Source organism: Manihot esculenta, chromosome 6 (genome assembly GCF_001659605.2).
Source record: "Manihot esculenta cultivar AM560-2 chromosome 6, M.esculenta_v8, whole genome shotgun sequence".
NCBI lineage: Eukaryota > Viridiplantae > Streptophyta > Magnoliopsida > Malpighiales > Euphorbiaceae > Manihot > Manihot esculenta.
In genome coordinates, this window is record NC_035166.2 from 2,886,191 (window position 1) to 2,907,739 (window position 21,549).

At 30.3% G+C, this 21,549-nt stretch overlaps 2 protein-coding genes across 14 annotated transcripts in view; one reads left to right on the forward strand and one right to left on the reverse strand.

Moving 5' to 3' along the window:
* Positions 1-7,281: 7,281 nt before the first annotated feature.
* Positions 7,282-16,892, forward strand: LOC110618115 (choline monooxygenase, chloroplastic). Of its 3 annotated transcripts, XM_021761169.2 has the most exons (11): positions 7,282-7,619; positions 8,437-8,482; positions 8,718-8,853; positions 13,924-13,998; positions 14,098-14,310; positions 14,704-14,799; positions 15,262-15,383; positions 15,470-15,563; positions 16,368-16,418; positions 16,490-16,666; positions 16,759-16,892. In XM_021761169.2, the coding sequence occupies exons 1-10, from the start codon at positions 7,337-7,339 to the stop codon at positions 16,625-16,627; spliced, it is 1,254 nt and encodes a 417-aa protein (XP_021616861.1). In that variant the 5' UTR covers positions 7,282-7,336; the 3' UTR covers positions 16,628-16,666; positions 16,759-16,892. The 3 variants fall into 3 exon arrangements, with proteins under 3 accessions (XP_021616861.1, XP_021616860.1, XP_021616862.1); XM_021761168.2 differs by having other exon boundaries at positions 16,490-16,791; XM_021761170.2 differs by having other exon boundaries at positions 13,924-13,992; positions 16,490-16,791.
* An 813-nt stretch (positions 16,893-17,705) lies between these two features.
* LOC110618156 (calcium-transporting ATPase 10, plasma membrane-type) overlaps positions 17,706-21,549 on the reverse strand; it is a 51,123-nt gene continuing 47,279 nt past the window's right edge. For all 11 annotated transcript variants that reach the window (XM_021761227.2, XM_043957274.1, XM_043957269.1 and 8 more), the window contains 4 exons: positions 18,971-19,078; positions 18,782-18,873; positions 18,174-18,293; positions 17,706-18,084 (listed from right to left, as the gene is read on the reverse strand). In XM_021761227.2, the coding sequence (XP_021616919.1) occupies positions 18,185-18,293; positions 18,782-18,873; positions 18,971-19,078 (309 nt within the window). In that variant the 3' untranslated portion in view covers positions 17,706-18,084; positions 18,174-18,184. The remainder of the gene's footprint in view (positions 18,085-18,173; positions 18,294-18,781; positions 18,874-18,970; positions 19,079-21,549) is intronic.

Genomic DNA, 21,549 nt, shown 5'->3' on the forward strand with positions numbered 1-21,549 from the left:
CACTTGGATTACTTTTTTTTCATGTAACTGAACTTGGCAACAATCCAAGCTGCCTATGTACCTTCTTGAGAAGGATCAAGTCAAAATATAGTTCATAGAAATTTTTTTTAAAGGGAGAGCAATTCATAGTTTTAGCTCATGTGGGCCAAAAGCACTGCAAACTTCATGCGTAGTACTTCTGTTGAAATCTACCATTGGTGGATCCAACATGCATTCCAGTCTTGAAGTTATTTGTTTCATTGATATGATAGCATGGAAAGATTATTGGTTCAGGTTCAGGTTCAGTTAATACTTTTGAAAGAAATTCCCTTAAAGCCATAAGGAATAATGGCTTTTGTGTGAAACCATTCTTAGTCATGCATTGATTCAGTTTCTTCTCTCCCTTCTGGGACATTGCTTTCTTTGTAGGCATCTTCACCATTCTGGATTTAGTTGGGTTTACACTCGCAATGATCCTCTCTTCTTTTTACTCATTTTGTGAGTAATAAGAGCCTAAATTCTACCTCCTTTTTATTGTGTCTTAGTCTAATTCCCTCAATATGTGATTGGTTGTTATCCTCGAGTTGAGATAAGGTCTGAGACAGAGATGTATTGCTCAAGATTTGAATTGGTTTAAAAGATCCAAATTTTAATATCATGACAGGTACGTCCACATGCGATTGATCTTTTCAATGATAATCATATTTGAAGTTGCAGCTTCTTCGTTAAAAGTGGCTTTTCCTCATGCATGTAGCTCCATAATCTTGTCTTTCAAGTTGAAGCACTTTTATACAGGATGACTAATCAATCAATGATACCTATAATAGCTTGGATTATTCACACAGTTAGCCTCTTCTGGACGTTTCATCTCTGGCAATTCAATGAGGTTAGCTTGCAGCAAATCATCCAATATTCCTAGTGTACTAGAATCAGAGAAAGGATATTGTTTCTCCTGTCTTTCTTTCAAGGTGCTTTTCTTTCTACTATAATTCTTGGTAGTACCATTTTCTTCTTTCTTCTATTATGACTTAGCATTGGTAGAAAACTTAAATGGTGTTGTACCGATAGCCATAGATTATACTTTTTTCAACTTTTGAAGGAGCTTTACCCTCTTTGCAAAACTCATACTTCTTCTTAGCTTTCTCGGGTTCTTGTATTGAAAATACTTGTCTTTCTACTATAACAGTTCTAAGCTCTATGTCATGAGCATAAGTAGCCAATTCTTCAAAAGTTTTAGGCTTGTTACCTTGAAGAATGTAACTCAACCCCTAATACATGCCTTATATACACATATCCAAAGAGGACATTTTTAAGTGGCAATCTTAACAGTTAAGACTTAAGTTTATCCACTTATGAATGTAATCAATTATAAGTTCTTTTGCTCATTGATGGGTATTTGTGAGCTCAATCATGTTAACAACTCGACATGTACTGTAAAGCGATTGAGGAATTCCTGTTTAAGTTGCTCCCAACTGTCAGTAGTGTTTAGCTCCAAGTCAGTATACTAATCAAAGGTATTTCCTTTCAATAATCGAACAAACTGCTTGACTATGGGATCTCTTTCAATACTAGCATTATTGCAGATTTCCACAAAATGGGCCATATGTTGTCTCGGATTGCTTTTACCATCAAACTGTTGAAATTTTGGGAGCTGATAGTTAGCAGACATCTTCATGAGGTCAACCCTTTGAGTGTAAAGCTTAGCATATGTGTAGGAAGGTTGGGTGATACTTTCAACTTGATTATTGATGACCTCCTTGATGATATCCTTGAGTTGGTTTGAAGAAATCGAGCCACCAATAATAACTTGCAAGCTTTTTGTAGTAACGACAATAGAACTCTCCACGCCTTCTTTTTGACTTTGGGTTTGAGGTTCCTTGATGGCTATTGGTCCTTTCTCAGTCAACTTGTCCATCTTTCTCATTAAATAAGTAACTGATTATCTTTCTCTTTGATCGAGTCAACCAATATTTTCAAAAGTTTACCCATTTTGACGATTTGCTCCTCTAGAGTGGTTGTGTTAGTCATCATGATAGTCATGGTATTAGATTTCTTGGATTTTTCATAAGCCTAAACGATTCCAGATGACTTCTCACTTGAATTTTGTGTAGTAGTTAGTGTATTTCCTTGTGAAGCCATGGAAGTTGATTCTTGATTCTTCATAAAGGAAAGAGATGAAAGGAAGTGAGATCCTACTGAGCGTGCTAGAAATTTGTACACATAAATTTCATGTCTGAAATTAAAGATAAGAAAAATATGAATAAATATCAATTTAATAAAAGAATGAAGTTCGATCTACAAAAATGAATTTCTTAAGGTAAAAATCTCGATCCTTTGATTTTCTTCCTTTGACTTGTGTGATTCAAGGACTTGAAAAGCTTATTCTTAAATCGATAAAGAAGACCTCTTTAGTTTGGAGAAAAAGAACTTATAGATTTGATAGTTTTAAAACTTAGGTGGAAGTTCTATAGAGCTGGTATATTCTTTTCTTTGACACTTGTGACTCAAGGGGTTGAAAAAGTTTATTCTTGAATTGGTAGAGAATACCTCTTCGATTTAGAGAGGAAGGACTTATAGATTTAATAGTCTAAAACATGAGTGAAAGTTCTGCAGGGCTGGTAACTTATAGTCTTGACAGAGTTTCTACAAATTGAGACTTGATCTTCTTCTTTCTTCTCTTTGAGGATGATGGTCTCTCTATTTATAGCGGATTTGGGAGGAGGAGCCCAATGTAAGGAAACCCAGAGATTATTGCAATCCAAAACTACGCAGCGGAAAATAAAAATCTATGTTTCCCCTTTCAAGATCCGAGTGCTTCGTTTAATGCGAAAGGAAGGATAAGAGACTAACATTTTAGACTTGATGAAAGAGACCGTTTCAGACTAATGGTGCTGCTTCCGAAATAAACACCATCAATGGTATCTACAGGAACGTTTCTGTCTAGAGTGCTAGCTCTCTCAATGGATGGATAAGCTATGTGCTCCCCAATCTGCAATTCAGAAAACGATCACTCAAAAAAACCTACTCCCACAATTCAAAAAAAGGTCTTTTATTCATTTTTTTTAGTCTTTTTGTTCTCTCACACTTTTTTTTCGTAAAAGAGTTAGTATTTATAACCAACTATCACAATCTCGCAGATACTCAAATATCTATGTGATAGGTCATTTTTCAAAGCGAAAACAAAAAATTATTTATCTGTAACAGTTATAGATAGACTGCAGATCTTTTAAATATTATTATATGATAATAATAAATAAATAATATTAATAATAATAACATCTTTATAATTATTAATTACACTAACGTGCTTTTAGCCCATTAATATGACATAGCACATCAGTAACATTCTTTTGTGTGTGATTTAATAGGCTCATATTAATTGGCAATAACTTCAGTCCCATAAGACCTATAAATCATAAGCGGTCTCTAGCAAGACATTATGACTATCCAATTAATATGAGAATCGATAGTCCAATAAAGTCTAATAAACAGAACATGTGTTAATCTCTTTGTCACACGATGTTTAGTTTGAACATAAATTATAGTCAATGTCAAACTTATAAAATTCAAACTTATAATTTTTCGATCTCTAAGTAGACTGATAAAACCAAATAATATTGATTACACTATCAATTTATTTGAGTATGACCATACATTTCTCAATCTCATTTATTGAAAGGTCCAGAAGATATATATCTCAAAAAGAATTTCTATCTTGATTGTTTAATATCATCTACAGAACACAATCAATATCATCTACAGAATAAACAATATTTCATGATAAAAAAATAAAAAAATAAAAAAATTCTTAACTTATGGAAAATAATTAATTTATAAAAGAAAACTATTTCTTATAAAAATATTCTTTATAATATTTTTAAGAGTATAATTTATTTTTATTATTTAATTGTAGTGTTAAAAAAAAATAATGGACACCAATAAATTTATATATAGTTTTACGGAGAATGTTTTTTAATATTTAACTTATTTAAAAAAATGGAAAATATTTTATTACTAAAATAAAAAATTAATTATTTTTAAGAAAAATAGATTTCTTTTAAAAAAATAAATATAAATTTCTGTATTTTGAGAATTGTAATAACACATTATATATAAATTTTTAATATCATATAGTTTTAATATTACAGTCAAATAATAAAAATAACTTATTTTAAAAAATATTTTTCAATAAAAATATTTTTTACATATAAATTATTTTTACAAATAAATAAAAATTAAAAAAATTTAAAAACATAATTTAATTTTTTATTATATTAGAAAAATATTTTTCACCTATAAATTCTGTTGAGTACTTCAAACATTAAAAAAAAAAGGGTAATTTACGATTTAGTCCCTGGGTATTGCCATTATTAACAAGTCAGTCCCTGTATTTTTAGAAACCTATTAAAACGTCCTTATATTTTCTTTTCCGTCAACGAAATAGTCCTTCCGTCCTTTTTTCCATTAAAATTAGATAAAGGATGAGAGAGAAAATTTTTAAATTCCAATTTTACCCTTAAATAAAACATTTTATTTAGTCCTTATCGTTTCTTTTCGTCAACGAAATAGTCCCTATATTTCTCACATCAATTAAAACGTCCTTATCGATTCTTTTCGTCAACGAAATAGTCCCTATGTTTTCTCACATCTATTAAAACGTCCTTATCGTTTATTTTCGTCAACGAAATAGTCCTTCCTCTCTCCTCCTCCTCCTCCTCTCTCCACCTCCTCCTCCTCCCACCTCCTCCTCCTCTCTCCTCCTCCTCCTCCTCCTCCTCATCATCATCCTCCTCCTCCTCCTCCTCCTCCTCCTCATCATCATCATCATCATCATCATCATCATCATCATCATCATCATCATCTTCCTCCTCCTCCTCCTCCTCTCTCCACCTCCTCCTCCTCTCTCCTCCTCCTCCTCCTCCTCCTCATTCAAAAAAGAAGAAAAAAAAAAGAGAAGAAGATGATGATGATGATGATGGAGGAGAAGAAGAAGAAGAAGGAGAAGAAGCAGAAGTGAAGAAAAAGCAGAAGCAGAAGTAGAAGTGAAGAATCGAAGAAGAAGGAGGAAGAATCGATGAAGAAGAAGGAGAAGGAGGAGAAAGAGGAAAAGAAGGAGGGCAATTTGGTCTTTTACTACATTTTTAACGGCAAAAATAGACAGAAGGACTATTTCGTTGACGGAGAGAAAAGATAAATACGTTTTAATAGATTTCTAAAAATACAGGGACTGACTCGTTAATAATGGCAATACCCAAGGACTAAATCGTAAATCACCCAAAAAAAAAAGAGAAATAGTTTTTTAATATTTTCCATCACAATCAAATAATTTAATGTTTCAATTTTAATTATATTATAAAAATTATAAATTATTAGATATTCTAAATCATACACGTGTGCACCTACGTGTGCGATAACAAAAAGCAGAGATGTGATATGGACAAGAGGCAGAAGCAGATGGTAGATGTAATTCGTGCGCTACAGATCCAAAATTGGGTTTAATTTGAGATTTTTTATAAAAAAATGAATTTATATTTTAAATTCACACTAGATGAAAGCGACGCCGTTTTATAGAGGTCGAAAAGGGTGAAGGAATTGCTGTGTTTGGGCATGCAGTGAGCGTGAATAGTATTTAGTTTAAATTGAAAAAATTAATTAAATTAAATTAATTTAAAATTTTAATTTAATTTTTAATTTTTTTATTTAGTTAAATTTTTATTTTTAAAATTTTATATTTTAATTTTATTTAATTTTAATCAATAAAAATTAATAAAATTGAATTAAATTAATTAATGAATAATAAAATATTATTTTTAATAATATAAAAAAATTAAATTATAATTAATATTGAAATATTTTAAATAAATTTTAAATATTAAAAATAAAGTATAAAAAAAATTATTAATAGTTCAATTAATTTAATTTTAATAAATTTTTATTTAAAATTAATTTAATTTTAATAAATTTTTATTTAAAATTAATTTAAGTTATTTTTATAAATATTAAAATTTAATTTTTATTTATTTAATTTAATTTAATTTTAAATCAAACCAAATGCTCTACTGTTACACAACGACAATGTGGATGTATAAAAACACGTCACACGACAAGCAATTACTAATCGAGTTGGTTTGATGTCGGTTGTGTTGTCCGTAAAGTGAACGTACTTTCCTAGGATAATCACAAAAATGCCCAGACATCTCGAGGACTCGTTAGCTTGATTTTGGGTTCAAACCTTCATTCTTTTTTTTTCAATTGCGTTCCAGATTTTATAAATTTAATTTATTTCATGCTAGCCATATATGTTAATAATTTAATTTATATAATTAAAATGTACAGTAAATTAGATTCTAAATTAATAAGTAATAGGAAAATTTAAACATATATATATAAAATTTTCAGATAACTCATAAAAAATAAAAAGAAAATTATTATTTAATTTACATAATATAGACAAATTATTAAATATAATAAAATATTTGTAAATTTGTTAAAATTTATTAATTAATTTTTTCATTAATTTTAATTATTAAATATAATAAAAAATTTAAAATATATTTAATATGAAAAATATAATTAATAAAAATTTTTCATAAAATGAAAGAATTGACTAATAATTTTTTTTTATATTAAAACAGTTAAATAGTAAAGTATTTAGCTGTTAAAATTAATAAATAATTAATTAATATATTTTTAAAACATTAAAAATATTTTAATATAATTTTTAAATTTTAAAAAATTAATTAATGAATTTTGTGATAATATAAAAATTAAATAGTAAAAATAAAACTTTATATATTTTTGAAAATATTTATTAATTTATTGCTATTTAAAATATTTTATATTTTATAAAATTAAATTGTATTTTATTTTTTATTAAAAAATCATTAGTTTTGCTTTAGTGAAAGAGACGATAGGATGAGATATTTAAATTATAAGACATAAAAAAAATTTATAGTTTAAATTTTAAAAATTAAAAAAATATAAATATTTTAAAAAATTAAATATTTTTTAACGGTAAAATTAACGAATTTAATTTTATAAAATAATTCAACGTGACTGATTTTAAAATGCTCATACAAATAAATTTAGGGTGGGATAAATAAAAATAATATTTTAAAATTATTCAATTAAAATAATATTATAATTTTGAAATTCAATTTTTTTAATCATTTTATAAAAAAATTAATTATTTTTTTAATAGAATAATTAAATACTTCGATTTCATAATTTTAAAATAAAATTTTAAAAATAAACTGATAATAATTTTCATATATATATATAACGCTTTTTTTTTTTGTCAAAAAAGGGAGAACTGAAGCATGTAGTTTATTTGCAAGCAACCGTCGAAGCAAAGACCATGGCCATCGCCACCGCTCTGATCCCTTTTAAGCTTATCAACGGTCGCCGCTTTCAATCTAAAAATCATACTCCAATTCTTGCTCAACGTCTGCATTTCAAGGTCTCTTGCTGTGTTCTTAATCCAATCTCTCGCGATTCTCACTATCAGAAACTCGTGGATGAATTTGATCCTCGCATTCCGATTGAGAAAGCCCTGACTCCACCCAGCTCTTGGTATACAGATCCTTCATTTTATGAGTATGAGCTCCATCGTGTCTTCTATGGAGGCTGGCAGGCTGTTGGTTAGTTATTAGTATTACTTATTTTTTTGGAAAAAGTCTGTCAAGTTGCTTAGAAAATGTAATAACACGAGGAATTTGATAATTTGGTATGATTTTATCAACTGCAATTTAAGACTAAATTGAATTACTAGCTTGGGTTTCCCAGGTGTTTTCATCAGGGAAAATTAATATTTAGTCCCTCAATTTTTGAAAACATACTACATAGTCCCTATATTTTCAAAACATTAACTATACAATCTTTTCATCTATTGCAAGAAATAAATAGTTGTGATTTGGAAATTATTGGCACTAAATAGTTATATTTTGAAATTACAAATACTAATTAGAAAGAAAGGTACATACTAAGATTTTAAATAGATGGAAGGACTATATAATTAATGGTTTAAAAAGGATAGGGGCCATTTATTGTATTTTTGAAAATAGAAAGACTAAGTAGTCCATTACAGTAAACCGCAAGGACTAAATAGTAAATTTTATTTTCATTATGCATAAAGTAGAGGCTTCAAATATTATCAATTATAGGCACAAAATAGTTACATTTTGAAATTACAAATACTAATTAGAAAGAAAGTTACATACTAAGGTTTTAAATAGACGGAAGGACTATATAGTTAAGGGTTTAAAAAGGATAGGAGCCATTTATTATATTTTTGAAAATAGAGAGACAAAGTAGTCAGTTATACTAAAGTACAGGGACTAAATAGTAAATTCCTTTTTCATTATGCATAAAGTAGAGGCTTCAACTATTATCAATTAGCATACATCACACATATCAGAATCTTGGTGATCAATTTGTGGGTTGTATGTTGAATTTCAGGATATACTGAGCAGGTAAAGGATCCTGGTGACTTTTTCACAGGAAGGTACATTTATATTGGTAGCAAAGTTGGTTTTTTTTTTTTCTCTTGCTTTTTTCAATATGCTGTCATTTGAATGTTGCTAATCTTGCGGCCTCCAATTTGGTTATTAGAAGAAGAAAAGGAAAAAAAGATTGGTTGAAATGCATACAAGGGATGTCATATCCAACCAATCATTTTCCTTTTTTTCTTTTTCTTTTTTTTCTTTCCTGAGAACCTAATGGAGTATCAACTCTGGCAGACTGGGAAATGTAGAATTTCTTGTGTGTAGAGATAATGATGGCAAACTTCATGCCTTCCACAATGTTTGTCGCCATCACGGCTCTCTTCTTGCATCAGGAAGTGGGAAAAAGTCTTGCTTTGTATGCCCTTATCATGTGAGTTTATTTGGTTCCTCTTCATGCAATTTTGGAATTATAATGCTTTGTGTCACACCATTTTGGTTGATGAAGAGTATAATTCACAAATTTATATCATAGGTAAACGCTCCCTTCTTGCTTGGGAACAGCTTTTATGTGAAGGGTAAACCAAAATAATATCACTAGTGAATCATTAAGTGATGAGTGACCAGTTAGCTTAGGCATTTGTTCTCTAAGCCAACAAGAAGACATGCATAAAGCAGTCCACTTCGAAGATGGACAAGATTAGGACATTTACTGTGGACCATGGTTTGTTAGCATAGCAGTGGCACCTAGATTCTGAAACAGAGCTTAGTTGCTAAATTTTCTAATGTTGCTTCTGTAGTGAATTAATTCAATAGATGAATTCTAACTCAACTGTTGGGAGCAATGTTAGTATGTGCCACTGTGATACTTGATTTTTTCTTTCTCTCAGTCCATAGATTAATTGGCTGTCTTGTCTGATTGTGGTTTTGATACCTAATGGAACCAAAAATGTTCTCTTCCATTGGCAATTCTTGGGGAAGTTTTTGATATAGGGAGTTAAACTAAATTTTTACTTAATCTTCATAACATTCTTCTTCATCCAGTTGAACTTTGAGAAAGCTTTTTGAGATTTCCATTTGACTTGAAAATTGAAATCATCAATTGAAAACAGACTAGCTGGATGATGCAACAGTTGATTGTGGGTTGCTAAGTTTGCATGGTGGGTACTATGCGAGTGATGCATTCAATCAACTTTATTCGAGTGATGCATTCAATCAACTTTATTTGCGCGATTATCAATAGGCGATTTGCATAACACAACAACTTAGCCAATGGAATCCAATATATCTACACAAGGGATTAGGGTTAAAGCTGTAGGAAATATTAAACTTTGCACCTAACAATACTTGCAAACAAAACCAGCTCTATTTTTAGCAGACTTTAAGGACATTAGAATTTGTAGGACAAGTATGTGTTCTATTAACTTGAGTATTATCATTTGAACACAACATTCATAACCAGATTTACTTTCAAAGAAAATTTCCAACACTTCTCTCATATGAATTTCATGATCTGTTAAGCCTGAGAAGCACCTGACTTGCAGAACTTGTTTTCATCCAAAGGTTTCTAATACAAGAGATACAAAATATTACACCTATGATGGATTTCTTTGATGTGATCATGCTTCTCAAAAGCATTAGGAAATGCCACTCCACCATAGCATAGGGCAACTTAAATTCATCCCAAACTGGTGCTATACCTTAACATTTCCTATGTTCTTGACCATAAGGTGTTCTTGCAAGAGTGCTACTGGGATTGAAGTGATTTTAGTAAGGTTTTAGTCCGCATGTTTAATGTGCATTAGAAACTGTATAAGAGGGATCACAAGAGTTTTGTAGGGAGAATGATACAGCTATCATGTCAGGGACATTGATAGTAGGATTGGAGGTCTGGTGGATGAGTTTCAGAATCTCTTTGTGGAAGTGATGTGAATAGCTTTAGATAATGTAGGGTAGATTTTGGAACCATCCTATGAATTTTTTGAGCTCAAACTAATAATTATCTTTCATTCTATATACAAAATAATATTTCTTGGAAATTTACTATTTGGTCCCTGAATTTTAATAAAATTCATTAGTTAGTCCTTATAATTCTTAGCTCCAATTAAAATGTCCTTTGTGTTTTCAAAATACAACTATTACATCATTCTTCTTTTAATAACCTTTAACATGAAAAGTCTTACATACTTTCACCTAGTTCCTAAATGCAGAAACCATTCTCCCTCTCCCTCTCCCTCTCCCTCTTCCTCTTTCTGATCCTCTCATCCAATCTAAAAAAACAAGGAGATTTATTATTTAGTCCCTGGATATTGCTATTATTAACAAGTCAGTCTCTGCATTTTTAGAAATCTATTAAAAGTTCTTGTCTTTTCTCTCTGTCAACGAAATAGTCCTTTCGTTCTCTTCTCTTTTCCGTTAAAAATAGATGAGGAATAAAAGAAAAAATTTTTAAAACCCAATTATGCCCTCAAATAAAATCTTTTATTTAGCCCCTGGATATTGTCATTATTAACAAGTCAGTCTCTACATTTTCAGAAATCTATTAAAACGTTCTTATCTTTTTTCAGATCTATTAAAACGTCTTTATCTTTTCTCAAATCTATTAAAATGTCCTTATCGTTTCTCCCCGTCAACAAAATAGTCCCTCCTCTTAAAAAAGAAGAAGAAAAAGAAGAAGAAAAAGAAGAAGAAGAAAATGAAGATGAAGATGATGATGAAGACGAAGAAAAAAGAAGAAAAAAAAAAGAAGAAGAGAAAGAAGAAGGAGAAGAAAAAGAAAAAGAAAAACCGAAGAAGAAAAAGAAGGAGAAGAAGAGGAAGAATCGAAGAAGGAGAAGGAGGAGAAGAGAGAGGGTAATTTGGTATTTGCTATATTTTTAACGGCAGAAATAGGCGGAAGGACTATTTCGTTGACGGAGAGAAAAGATAATAACGTTTTAATAGGTTTTTAAAAATGCAGGGACTGACTTGTTAATAATGACAATACTCTGTGACTAAATTATAAATTTCTCAAAAAAAATTATCAAACTGGTCCTTTCATCCCACATCGCGTCAGGGTCGACGACAAACGTTGCGATGCTGGGGTCGACGGACAAAGACGCTTCGATGCTGGGGTCGACGAACAAAGACGCTTCGATGCTTGGGTGGACGGACGCTGCGATGCTGCTGGGGTTGATGGATGCTGCGATGCTGCTGGGGTTGATGGATGCAGCGATGCTGCTGGGGTCGACAGACGCTGCAATTTTGGGGTCGACGGACTCTGCGATGCTGGAGTCAACGAATGCTGCAATGATGAGGATGTTGAAACACGAGAATGAGCTGCGATTCTGGATTTGAGTCTTTTTGTGCTTCAATTTATGGGCAACAACGATCGACAATGAAAAGGGAAGATGAATCCGTTGAGGATGCGAGAGCAGCGGTTAATACTAACGGATTATGATCCGTTGTTAAAAAACTTGTTGGTAAATTTTTACTAACGAATTTACTAACGGAATTTCCATTATTATTACTAACGGATTTTAAATCCGTTAGTAAATTGATAGAAAAATAATTTACTAACAGATTTAAATCCGTTGGTAAATCCGATAGTAAATTACCAACGGATTGAAATTCGTTAGTAAATCTATTGAAAATTTAAATAATTTTAAAATAATTATTATTTCGACTAAATAATAAATTTTATTATTAATATTATTTTTTATTAATTCAATAAGATTTAAAATTATATTATTATTGTTACTAAATTTTTAATTTATGTCCAATATTTATTAGAAATATATAGAAAGTGGAAATAAGAGAAGAGTAAATGATAAAAAAAAAAAGAAAGGAAAAAGAGAAAAGAAAAAAAAATGATAGAAAAATAAAAATTATGACAAAGAAGGAAGAATGAGAGTAGAGTTAAAAGATGATTGGAAAAATGAGGAAAAAAAAGAGAAAATGATTAGAGAAGAAAATAAATGAAGAGAAACTAAGAGAAAAAATATAGATAGAAAGAAAATGATAGGAGAAAATAATATGAGAGGAAATAATATGAATGATAATTATAGAGAAATGAAGAATAAGAGAAGAAAGGGAAGAAAATAATGGGAAAGAAAATGGAGAAAGTGAAAGGAAAATTATGGAGAAAAATAAAGAAAATAATAGAAGAGGAAGAGAGTGAGATAAAAAAAGGATAAGAGATGAAAGGAAAATAATAGAAAAAAATGAGATGAAAAAAATGAGATAATTATAGAGAAAATGAAAAATAAGAGAGGAAAGGAAAGAAAATAATGGACAAGAAAATGGAGAAAGTGAAAGGAAAATTATGGAGGAAAATAAAGAAAATAATAGAAGAGGGAAGAGAATGAGATAAAAAAGAATAAGAGATGGAAGGAAAATAATAGAAAAAAAAATGAGAAAAAAAAATGAAATAAGAAAGTGAAATGAAAGAAAGTAATAGAAAAAGAAAGAAAATGAGAGAAAGGGAAAGAAAATGGAAGAAATAAAAATGATAAAATGAATGAATGATAAAAGGAGAAGAGGTGGTGTTATATTTATAAATGCGGATTACTAACGGATTTACTAATGAATTTGAATCCGTTACTAAATTTTGAAAATAAAAGTGGGCTTTTTTCCCTCCAAGAATTACTAACGGATTTGAAATCCGTTAGTAACAAAAAAAATGTGGGTTTTTAAAACGAACGCAAAAATTTTATACGAGATGTTATTTTAAATTTACCAACGGATTTACTAACGGATGACATCCGTTCGTTGATTCAACATTTTTTTCTCACTAATTAAATGATAAAATTTATTAACGGATTTTCAAATCCGTTAGTAATTTTTTGAACACATTACTAACGGATTTAGAGCCCGTTAGTAATTTAAACACTTTTTTAAATTTACTAACAGATTAAAATTCGTTAGTGAATTACCAACAGATTTTAAGTCCGTTAGTAAATTTTAACACTACTTATTTTATATATTTATAAATTACCAACGGATTTTGAAATCCGTTAGTAATACTAATAGGTTACCAACGGATTTCAAATCCATTGGTAAATTTTTACACAAAATTTTTTACATTAAGATTTACTAATGAATTTTCAAATCCGTTAGTAAATCCGTTAAAATTAATAACGGATGAAAATCCGTTAGTAAAATCCGTTAGGAAATCGTAATTTTCTTGTAGTGAGTGGAAAGTGGTAGTAAAAAAAATGAATTTTCTATACTATCATACATTACTTTTCCTCCCAGCCAAGTTTTATGTTCTTCACTAGTCCATGATATATGACTATTCACAACTTTACATGTCTCCAGAATTTAAGAAGTTACTATAGGCAACATCTCATGTCCTTTCCATTTCATTTTCCCCCCATTAAACCATAACTCAGATATATAGAATTCATAACCAAAGGAATTGAGTTACTTTTCCACATATATATATACTGAAGTTTTAGCATTACTATTCTTATGACAAGCTATTTCATGATTTTTTTTTAATGTATGCAATTATTTTGTGCAGGCTTGGACTTATGGTCTAGATGGAGGACTTCTTAAAGCGACAAGAATAACTGGGATGCAAAATTTCAAAGTAAATGTATGCTGAAATGTTATAATAGTAATCATTTTCCACTAATATATGGCAATTTTAGAATCAATGAATAATTTAGTTAATTTCTCCTGCCTTGGAGTATAGGAGTTTGGGCTTATTCCACTAAATGTAGCTACTTGGGGGCCATTTGTTCTTCTCAATGTAGGCAAAGAGAGTTCAACTCATCAAGAAGTTGATGGCAATATGGTGGAAAGTGAATGGCTTGGTAGCTGTTCTGATGCACTCAAAACCAATGGAGTTGATTCTTCTTTGAGTTATGTTTGTAGACGTGTATACGATATTGAATGTAACTGGAAGGTAAGATGCTTAAATATAAGTATCCTCCTCATTTTTGGCATCTGATTTTGTTACTTTTTATGCAAGGTGAATGAGATCTCTTGCAATGAATTAATTCACCTAGTCATCATTTGTGACGTCCCCCTTCAGCTGGGAATTACAATTCCACATCAGCAACATAAGCAAATTTGTAGAAATATATAATTGTTGGTTAGAAACTACTAAATAATTTGGATTAACCATTTTGATCGGAGTAGAAAATGGATTGAAAAATTATTTGGGTCCATTTGGGCTGGGCTGTCACATCATCCTTGGCAATAAGCTCACTCTACATTGGACTTCAGACACAGAGACCATATATTGCATTTGTGTAATTTGATTTCGTGGACTGCTGATTCTCCTTCCTCCTTTCAGGTGTTCTGCGATAATTACTTAGATGGTGGCTACCACGTCCCGCATGCACATAAAGCTCTGGCATCTGGTTTGAAGCTTGATTCTTACTCCACCATAGTATGCATCTCATGCTTCCTTATCATTCTTGGATATATATGTTTTAGTTTTATCACTAGTAGCACTTGATTATGGTCATTTAACTTAATCTCCAATTTCAATGTTGTCGCTAAATTTCATTTTGTATCATTTTAAAGTTATCCAAATTTAATTCATTTGATAGTTCATCAGTGCTAGATTTTAATAAAATATAAATCATATTTTGATATGATAATCACCAGCTTCGGAGTCGAGTAGAGGTCGGACCAATCTTATATCTTTTGTAACTTTTGTAATTTGGAAGATGATACATAAATTATATGATCAGACTGATAGATGTATTTGATTGGTGTATAACTTTGGCTGAATGTCTTAGCAGAAGCAATCTTATTGAAATAAAATCAAAGTTTGAGACTGTTATAAAAACATCATATTTTTGACATATTCATTGGTTGACCAAAATCACTGCCATTTTTGAGATAGATGTATGAAAAGGTCAGTATCCAAAGGTGTGAAGGTGGTTCAACTGGAAGTGAAGAGGATTTTGGGCGGCTTGGATCAAAAGCTTTATATGCTTTCATTTATCCTAATTTTATGATCAACAGGTTGATGGTTAAGTTCAAGATGTAATGATTGATTTATTTATAGTTTCCTTCTGTTTTAGACGTTGAATCATTTATGGGTCTTACAGGTATGGACCTTGGATGGATACCAACCTTGTGGTCCCACTAGGACCCACCAAATGCCAAGTTATATTTGACTACTTTATTGAAGGTTCTCACAAGGTACATTGTCAAGTTAACTAATTCTAACATTTATCGTAAATTACAATTACTCCATGAGGTATGTCAAAAAGCACAAGTCAGTCCCTGTGTTTTATATGAGAAATATTTAGTTTTCTTTTTCAGTTTGAAGTAATTATGTCCTTTATGTTTTCCTTTTTATCAAATGGTTCCTTCATCCAGAATTTATATTTAAGTAATTATATAATTAAAACATATAATTTTTTTTAATATAAAATACTAAAATAGTTCATTAGAAAATAATAGGCTTTTCTAAATGATATGCTTCTCTAAAGGGCAAAAAGTAGTTAATTTTATAAAAATTATTTAACCTGATTTTTTTAGAAATTCTAATTAAACATAGATGGTTTATAGTTATAGTTTATTAATGCTGTCATGATCTTTAAGTTGGTTTTGTTTTATTTATACAAATATGTATATATCAGTAACTATATTTATTAATTTTAAAGATTTATTGAAAATATATATTATATAAAGCTATATTTTTAATAAACAATATTGTATATTATTAGATATGTATAGATTATAATATAAAATAAATAAAATATTATTATTTAAGTAATTAAATAAATAGTAAATATGTAATTTAGGTAAATGGACACTTTGTGATAAAATAAAACTTGGGATAATAAAGCTATATTCTTTGTTGGTGGAATTGAAACTCGGGACAGATAGTTTATCATGTTTTTTTTTTTTTTTTAAAATAAATATTATGGTTGATATGTCTTTTTGTCAGGAATAAATTTTAATGATACATCTCTATTAATATCTTACATCCGTCCTCAGGATGACAAAGCTTTCATTGAGAAGAGTCTAGAAGATAGTGAGAGAGTACAGGTACAGAGGCTACAATCAGTTCTTGTAAAAATATTAGGCTCTTTTTTTAAGCATTCATTGTTGATGTGCAGATGGAGGATGTTATGCTTTGTGAAGGCGTTCAGAGGGGTCTTGAAACGCCCGCGTATTGTAGCGGCAGATATGCACCCACGGTGGAGCAAGCTATGCATCATTTCCACCTATTGCTTCATCATCATCTTAAAATGTGAGTCTACTTAATGCCTTAATCACAACCTTCATGGGTTACTGTAATATCTGCAGTTCATTCTTGGTACTTGGTTTTTATGGTTTTACACAAAGGGACTTGAATTCCTCATGGATTTTTGTTTGTTATACCAAGCAGGCTTTTCTTATTTTCTATGTAATTTGGTTGGGGTTGTCAATAATGGGATAAATTATGTTGATGGTATCTCAAATTACCTAATCTTTAATTATGGTTATTTTGAATAATACAAAATCCCTTTTAAAATTGTAGTAGCCTTTTTTAAATAATATTTGCTGACATGGCACTTATTATGTTATTTAATTATTTTTTTCTCTCACATTTATAAAAATAAAAAAATTTTAATTAATTATTAAAAACATTTTAAAATTCATTTGCTTCACTCCCATTTCTCTGGCGATGCTCCAAAACATGTGTTACACCAAAAGCAGTTGGGCAGTATGGGTCGCCAAAATCGAAACTACAAGATTCATCTCTCAATCACATCTGAAAATATATCTCCAGATAACCACAATTGCACAAACCAACATCAAACCCCCAGTCCTCGTGTTATTGTTGCTATCTCCCTCAACTCTCTAGGGATTTTGGTGAGATGAGGGAGCGTGGTATTGAAGACCTGACGATGAACCCATGGGCTGGGAGGGAATAGGCGAGAGACGGTCTTACATCAAGAAATAGCTACTTCATTTTAATAAAACCCGTAATAACAGTAATACTAATTTAGGCTCCGTTATCTGAAAATATTTTTTAATAAAATAATTTATTTTTTTATTATTTAATTTTAATTTACAACTAAAATGTATTAATTTAAATTAATCTTATTAAATTCAAAACGGCTTCTTTTATTAAAAAAAAATTCAAATAACTTGATTTTCTTTTGACAATATATTTTTTTAACTAAATTTTGACTGCTCCACACGTCGTGAAACACACAAAAAATTAATCATATCCGAGTATTTACAATTAAAAATTTCTCTAAACATAAATAATAATCAAATTAATAATATTCGAGCAGAGAATATAATATGTTTGCTGTAAGTTTTAACCATCCCCACACCGCGTAATAATCCACAGTAACATCCTTAATTTACTTTCAAAAGTAATATACATGTACAAACACAATCCACCAGCACAAGCTAAAAAATAAAAAAATAAAATAAAGTTTGAAAAAACATCAAAAAAGTTTTCGGGAAAAGCAGACGTGTAAAGAATAAAACAACACAAAACTCCTTCAAAACAGGATTGCTGCCCTTTTCCCTTTTCTTCATCAACAACTGTAAGTAAAAGATCCGTATAATTTCGTATCTCATTCTATATAAACGCAAAATAGAGACTTTAAAAAAAAACAAAAACAAAACAAAACATCTAAATTATGTATTTTAACTTCGTATATGAAAGTTTTAAAGGCAATGCTGTAAATCCTCATGCCTTGTTCTGATCAACCTGAAACCCACGTCAGGATATTAAATAATAATAATAATAATAACAATAATAATAACATCAAAATATCGGTATATTTAAGGAAAATATACCACTTGAAATATCAAGTTTCGGTGCTTTGAGGATTTGTATGCCGAGAAAATCTAAGAAAGAACTTATGCAATGGAGTCTCCGGAACCGGTATCAGTTTGCCAACAAAAGCAAGAGGCCAACTGCACAAAGAAAACATAAAATAAAAAAAAGGGATCCCATTAGACAAGCACAAATTATATAACAATAATCTAGTTGCTAAGCCTAACATCACTGATGGGCCAGAACTACTGATTCCGGTTCAGGTGACTTCATGGTTCAGACGGTAATGGTTTGAAACAGTTTTGGTTAAAAAATGTTTCTACTAAGAATTACGATAATCTACAAGATATAGATTTATCAGACACTGTCTATTTAGTTCCTAGTAAGAGAACTAATATAAATTTTTATTTTTTCAGAAAAAAAAACAAAAATAAGAGAAGAAAAAGGTTTTTTGAATCGGTCAGGTTCCAGTTTGAAATGACGGCTCAAACCGACAGCTCGGAGCCTGTTCCAGTACTGGCTCAAGAAAGGGGCACCAGACCTGGACCCCAATATCCCAATTGAAGGACAGTTAAGATTTGCTGTGCTAGATGTCATAGAAATACATGAAACAACTCCAATCACCAACCTGATGAAACCAATAGCAACAGAAACCAACCATTGCTTCCAATTAAGCTTTACTGTTGAGGTAAACTTCCCAATAAACTCGATAATAATAATCTGCAAGAAAACATCAGGACAGAAAATATCGGTGTAAATATAAATGGTCACAGAAGATACAAAAAGCCTTAACAAACTGGAGAATTTAGAAGTATACCTGAAGAATGAGTGTTACTGCAACTATCCCCATGAAGAGATGGTTCTTTGTGATTCCTTCAAAAATATTTACTTCATCTGGCTTCCGGGCATTAAATTCATTGAAGATCTGCAGTTCAAACAATTAGCTCTTCATCACATTTTGCCAATCTCTATGTCATAATCAATTACGCATGAAGATATTTTACATAATCGCACATAAGAAAATAAGACCTATTATATGAAGCAAGATTGGTATATTTGATTACTAAAAACCTCATATAGCAAGAACTACATAGACACGAACAAGATTTTGAGAGGGACTAAATATTTCATATTACATTGAAAAAAATTCATAATTTTATTCAACGACTAAATTATGAAGTTATCAATGAACCACAAGTACCAAAATCTATATTATGAAAATCCTCTTTTTCTTTGAGATGGAAGTAATTTATACCTAGCTCCAGGTACACTGCAAGTCCACATAAAAATATAGTTTCTTTTTTTTTTCCCCTAAAGTTAATGAACTTAGGCTAAATTCAAGAATTTAATCAATCAAGAGGTGCAAATTTATCACTTACAAAACAAAATAGAAAATCCTTCGATCATCCATCTTATTTATAAGGCATTTCTAAGAAGTTCAAACCAAATAAGATGAAAAGAAATAAAATTAGCATAATTGTGGCATACGTTTTACAATTATATGTCTTTTCTCATTGCTCTGCGAGAGAAGGGGGGCACAAACTCTAAAGTAGTAGAGAATGTGAGAACTGAAAGTTTAAAAATAAACCTTAAATCACCATTAGAATTATTGACCAGCATAGAAGATTCCTAATTAGACTTAATTATAGAGATTTTATTTTTATTGTAAATATTCATAATTTAGATTAATTCTTTATATATAAATAATTCAATTGGAATAAAATAAAAAAATTCCTCTCAGAATTCTTCATGATATCATAGTTTTTTTTTCAATTTTAGAATCTACATTCAATTTTTCCTATTTAGGATACTTTGACCCGTGCTTTTTTTGCCAGTGAACATTAATTCTTTTTCCAATAAGAGTTTTTTTTCACTATTTTTGACAGAAAGTGTGATTTTTCTTAAAATGATATTGACTTGTATGAATAATGTAAAGGCTTCTGATAATGCTTCTATTTCGTTGCTTGGTTCTGCTTCATGGATTATTGATTTTGGTGTAAATAGACATATGATAGACTCATCTGAAGACTCCCTTAATTATCTTCCATGTCTACAAAAAGACACTTTCAGAATCGCAGATAGTTCTTCCACTCCTATCTCTAAAACTTATTCTATTGTTTGTACTCCAAATATCAAACTATCCTTTGTTCTTCATATTTCTTATTTTCCTATTAATAACAAAACACTTGATTGTAAAATTGAATTCTTGAGGGAGAACAATGAGATAATTTCTAGTTTTATAACTCTAGAGTGTTTTACTTTAGAGAAGACTACTATATAGGAGAGACTATTAATAACCAAATTGGGCATTTGGATAAACTAGATTTAAGAAGATACTCAAAAAGAGACAAAAAAAAAAGAGCAAAAGAAGCCATTATGCAGCCTAGTCAGTGTCGTGAATCTTCTCCTTCTCCATCTAGTGAGTCATCCATAAATCTTGAACCCATTGATGATCTAAATAAACCAATTGCTCAAAGAAAATGAATTAGGTTTTGCACAAAACACTATATTTCTAACTGTCATAATTTTTTGTCTCCATCCTATAGAGCATTTACCTTATCTATTTCCTTTGTGTTTATCCTACAGAATTGGAAGAAAGCTCTCAAAGATTCTAATTGTAAGGGAGCAATGATTGGATAAAAATGAGACTTGAAAGTTGATGTCTACATCAATTTGATGTGAAGAAGGCATCCTCCACAGAGACTTGAAGAAGGAAGTATATATAGAAATCCCTCTAAGATTTGCTGATGAAAAAACACAAGAAAAATGGTGCAGGCTAAAATAGGCTTTGTATGAGTTGAAGCAGTCACCCAAAACTTGATTGGTTTGATCAATTCAGCAGAGCTATAATTGCCTATGGCTATCTAACACTGAAGAGATGATTCAGCCAAAAAAGCTTTTGGCTCAACAGAACAATGCTGACCATACCCTATTTATTTATCAGACATTACAAGAGTAAAATTATTCTTTTTATAATCTATGTTGATAACATAGTAATGACGGAAAATAATACTGAAGAGATGACTCGGCTAAAAAAGCTTTTGGCTCAAGAATTTAAAATTAAAAATATAGAAAAACAGCAATATTTCCTGTAAATCGAGGTTGTCATATCAAAGAAGGGAATCAGTTTATGCATAATCCTCGTGAGTCTCACATGCAAACTGTTTTTCGCATTTTGCGATACTTGAAGTCTGTTCTTGAAAAATGTCTCCTATTCTCTAAATAGGGTTATCTTTCGCATACATGCATTCACAGATGCAGATTGGGCTGAATCCTTAACGATAGAAGGCCGACTAATGGTTATTGTATACTTGAGAGAGAAAACCTTGTCACTTGAAGAAACAAAAAGCAAAACATTATTGTTCGATCAAGTGCTAAGGCGGAATATAGAGCGAT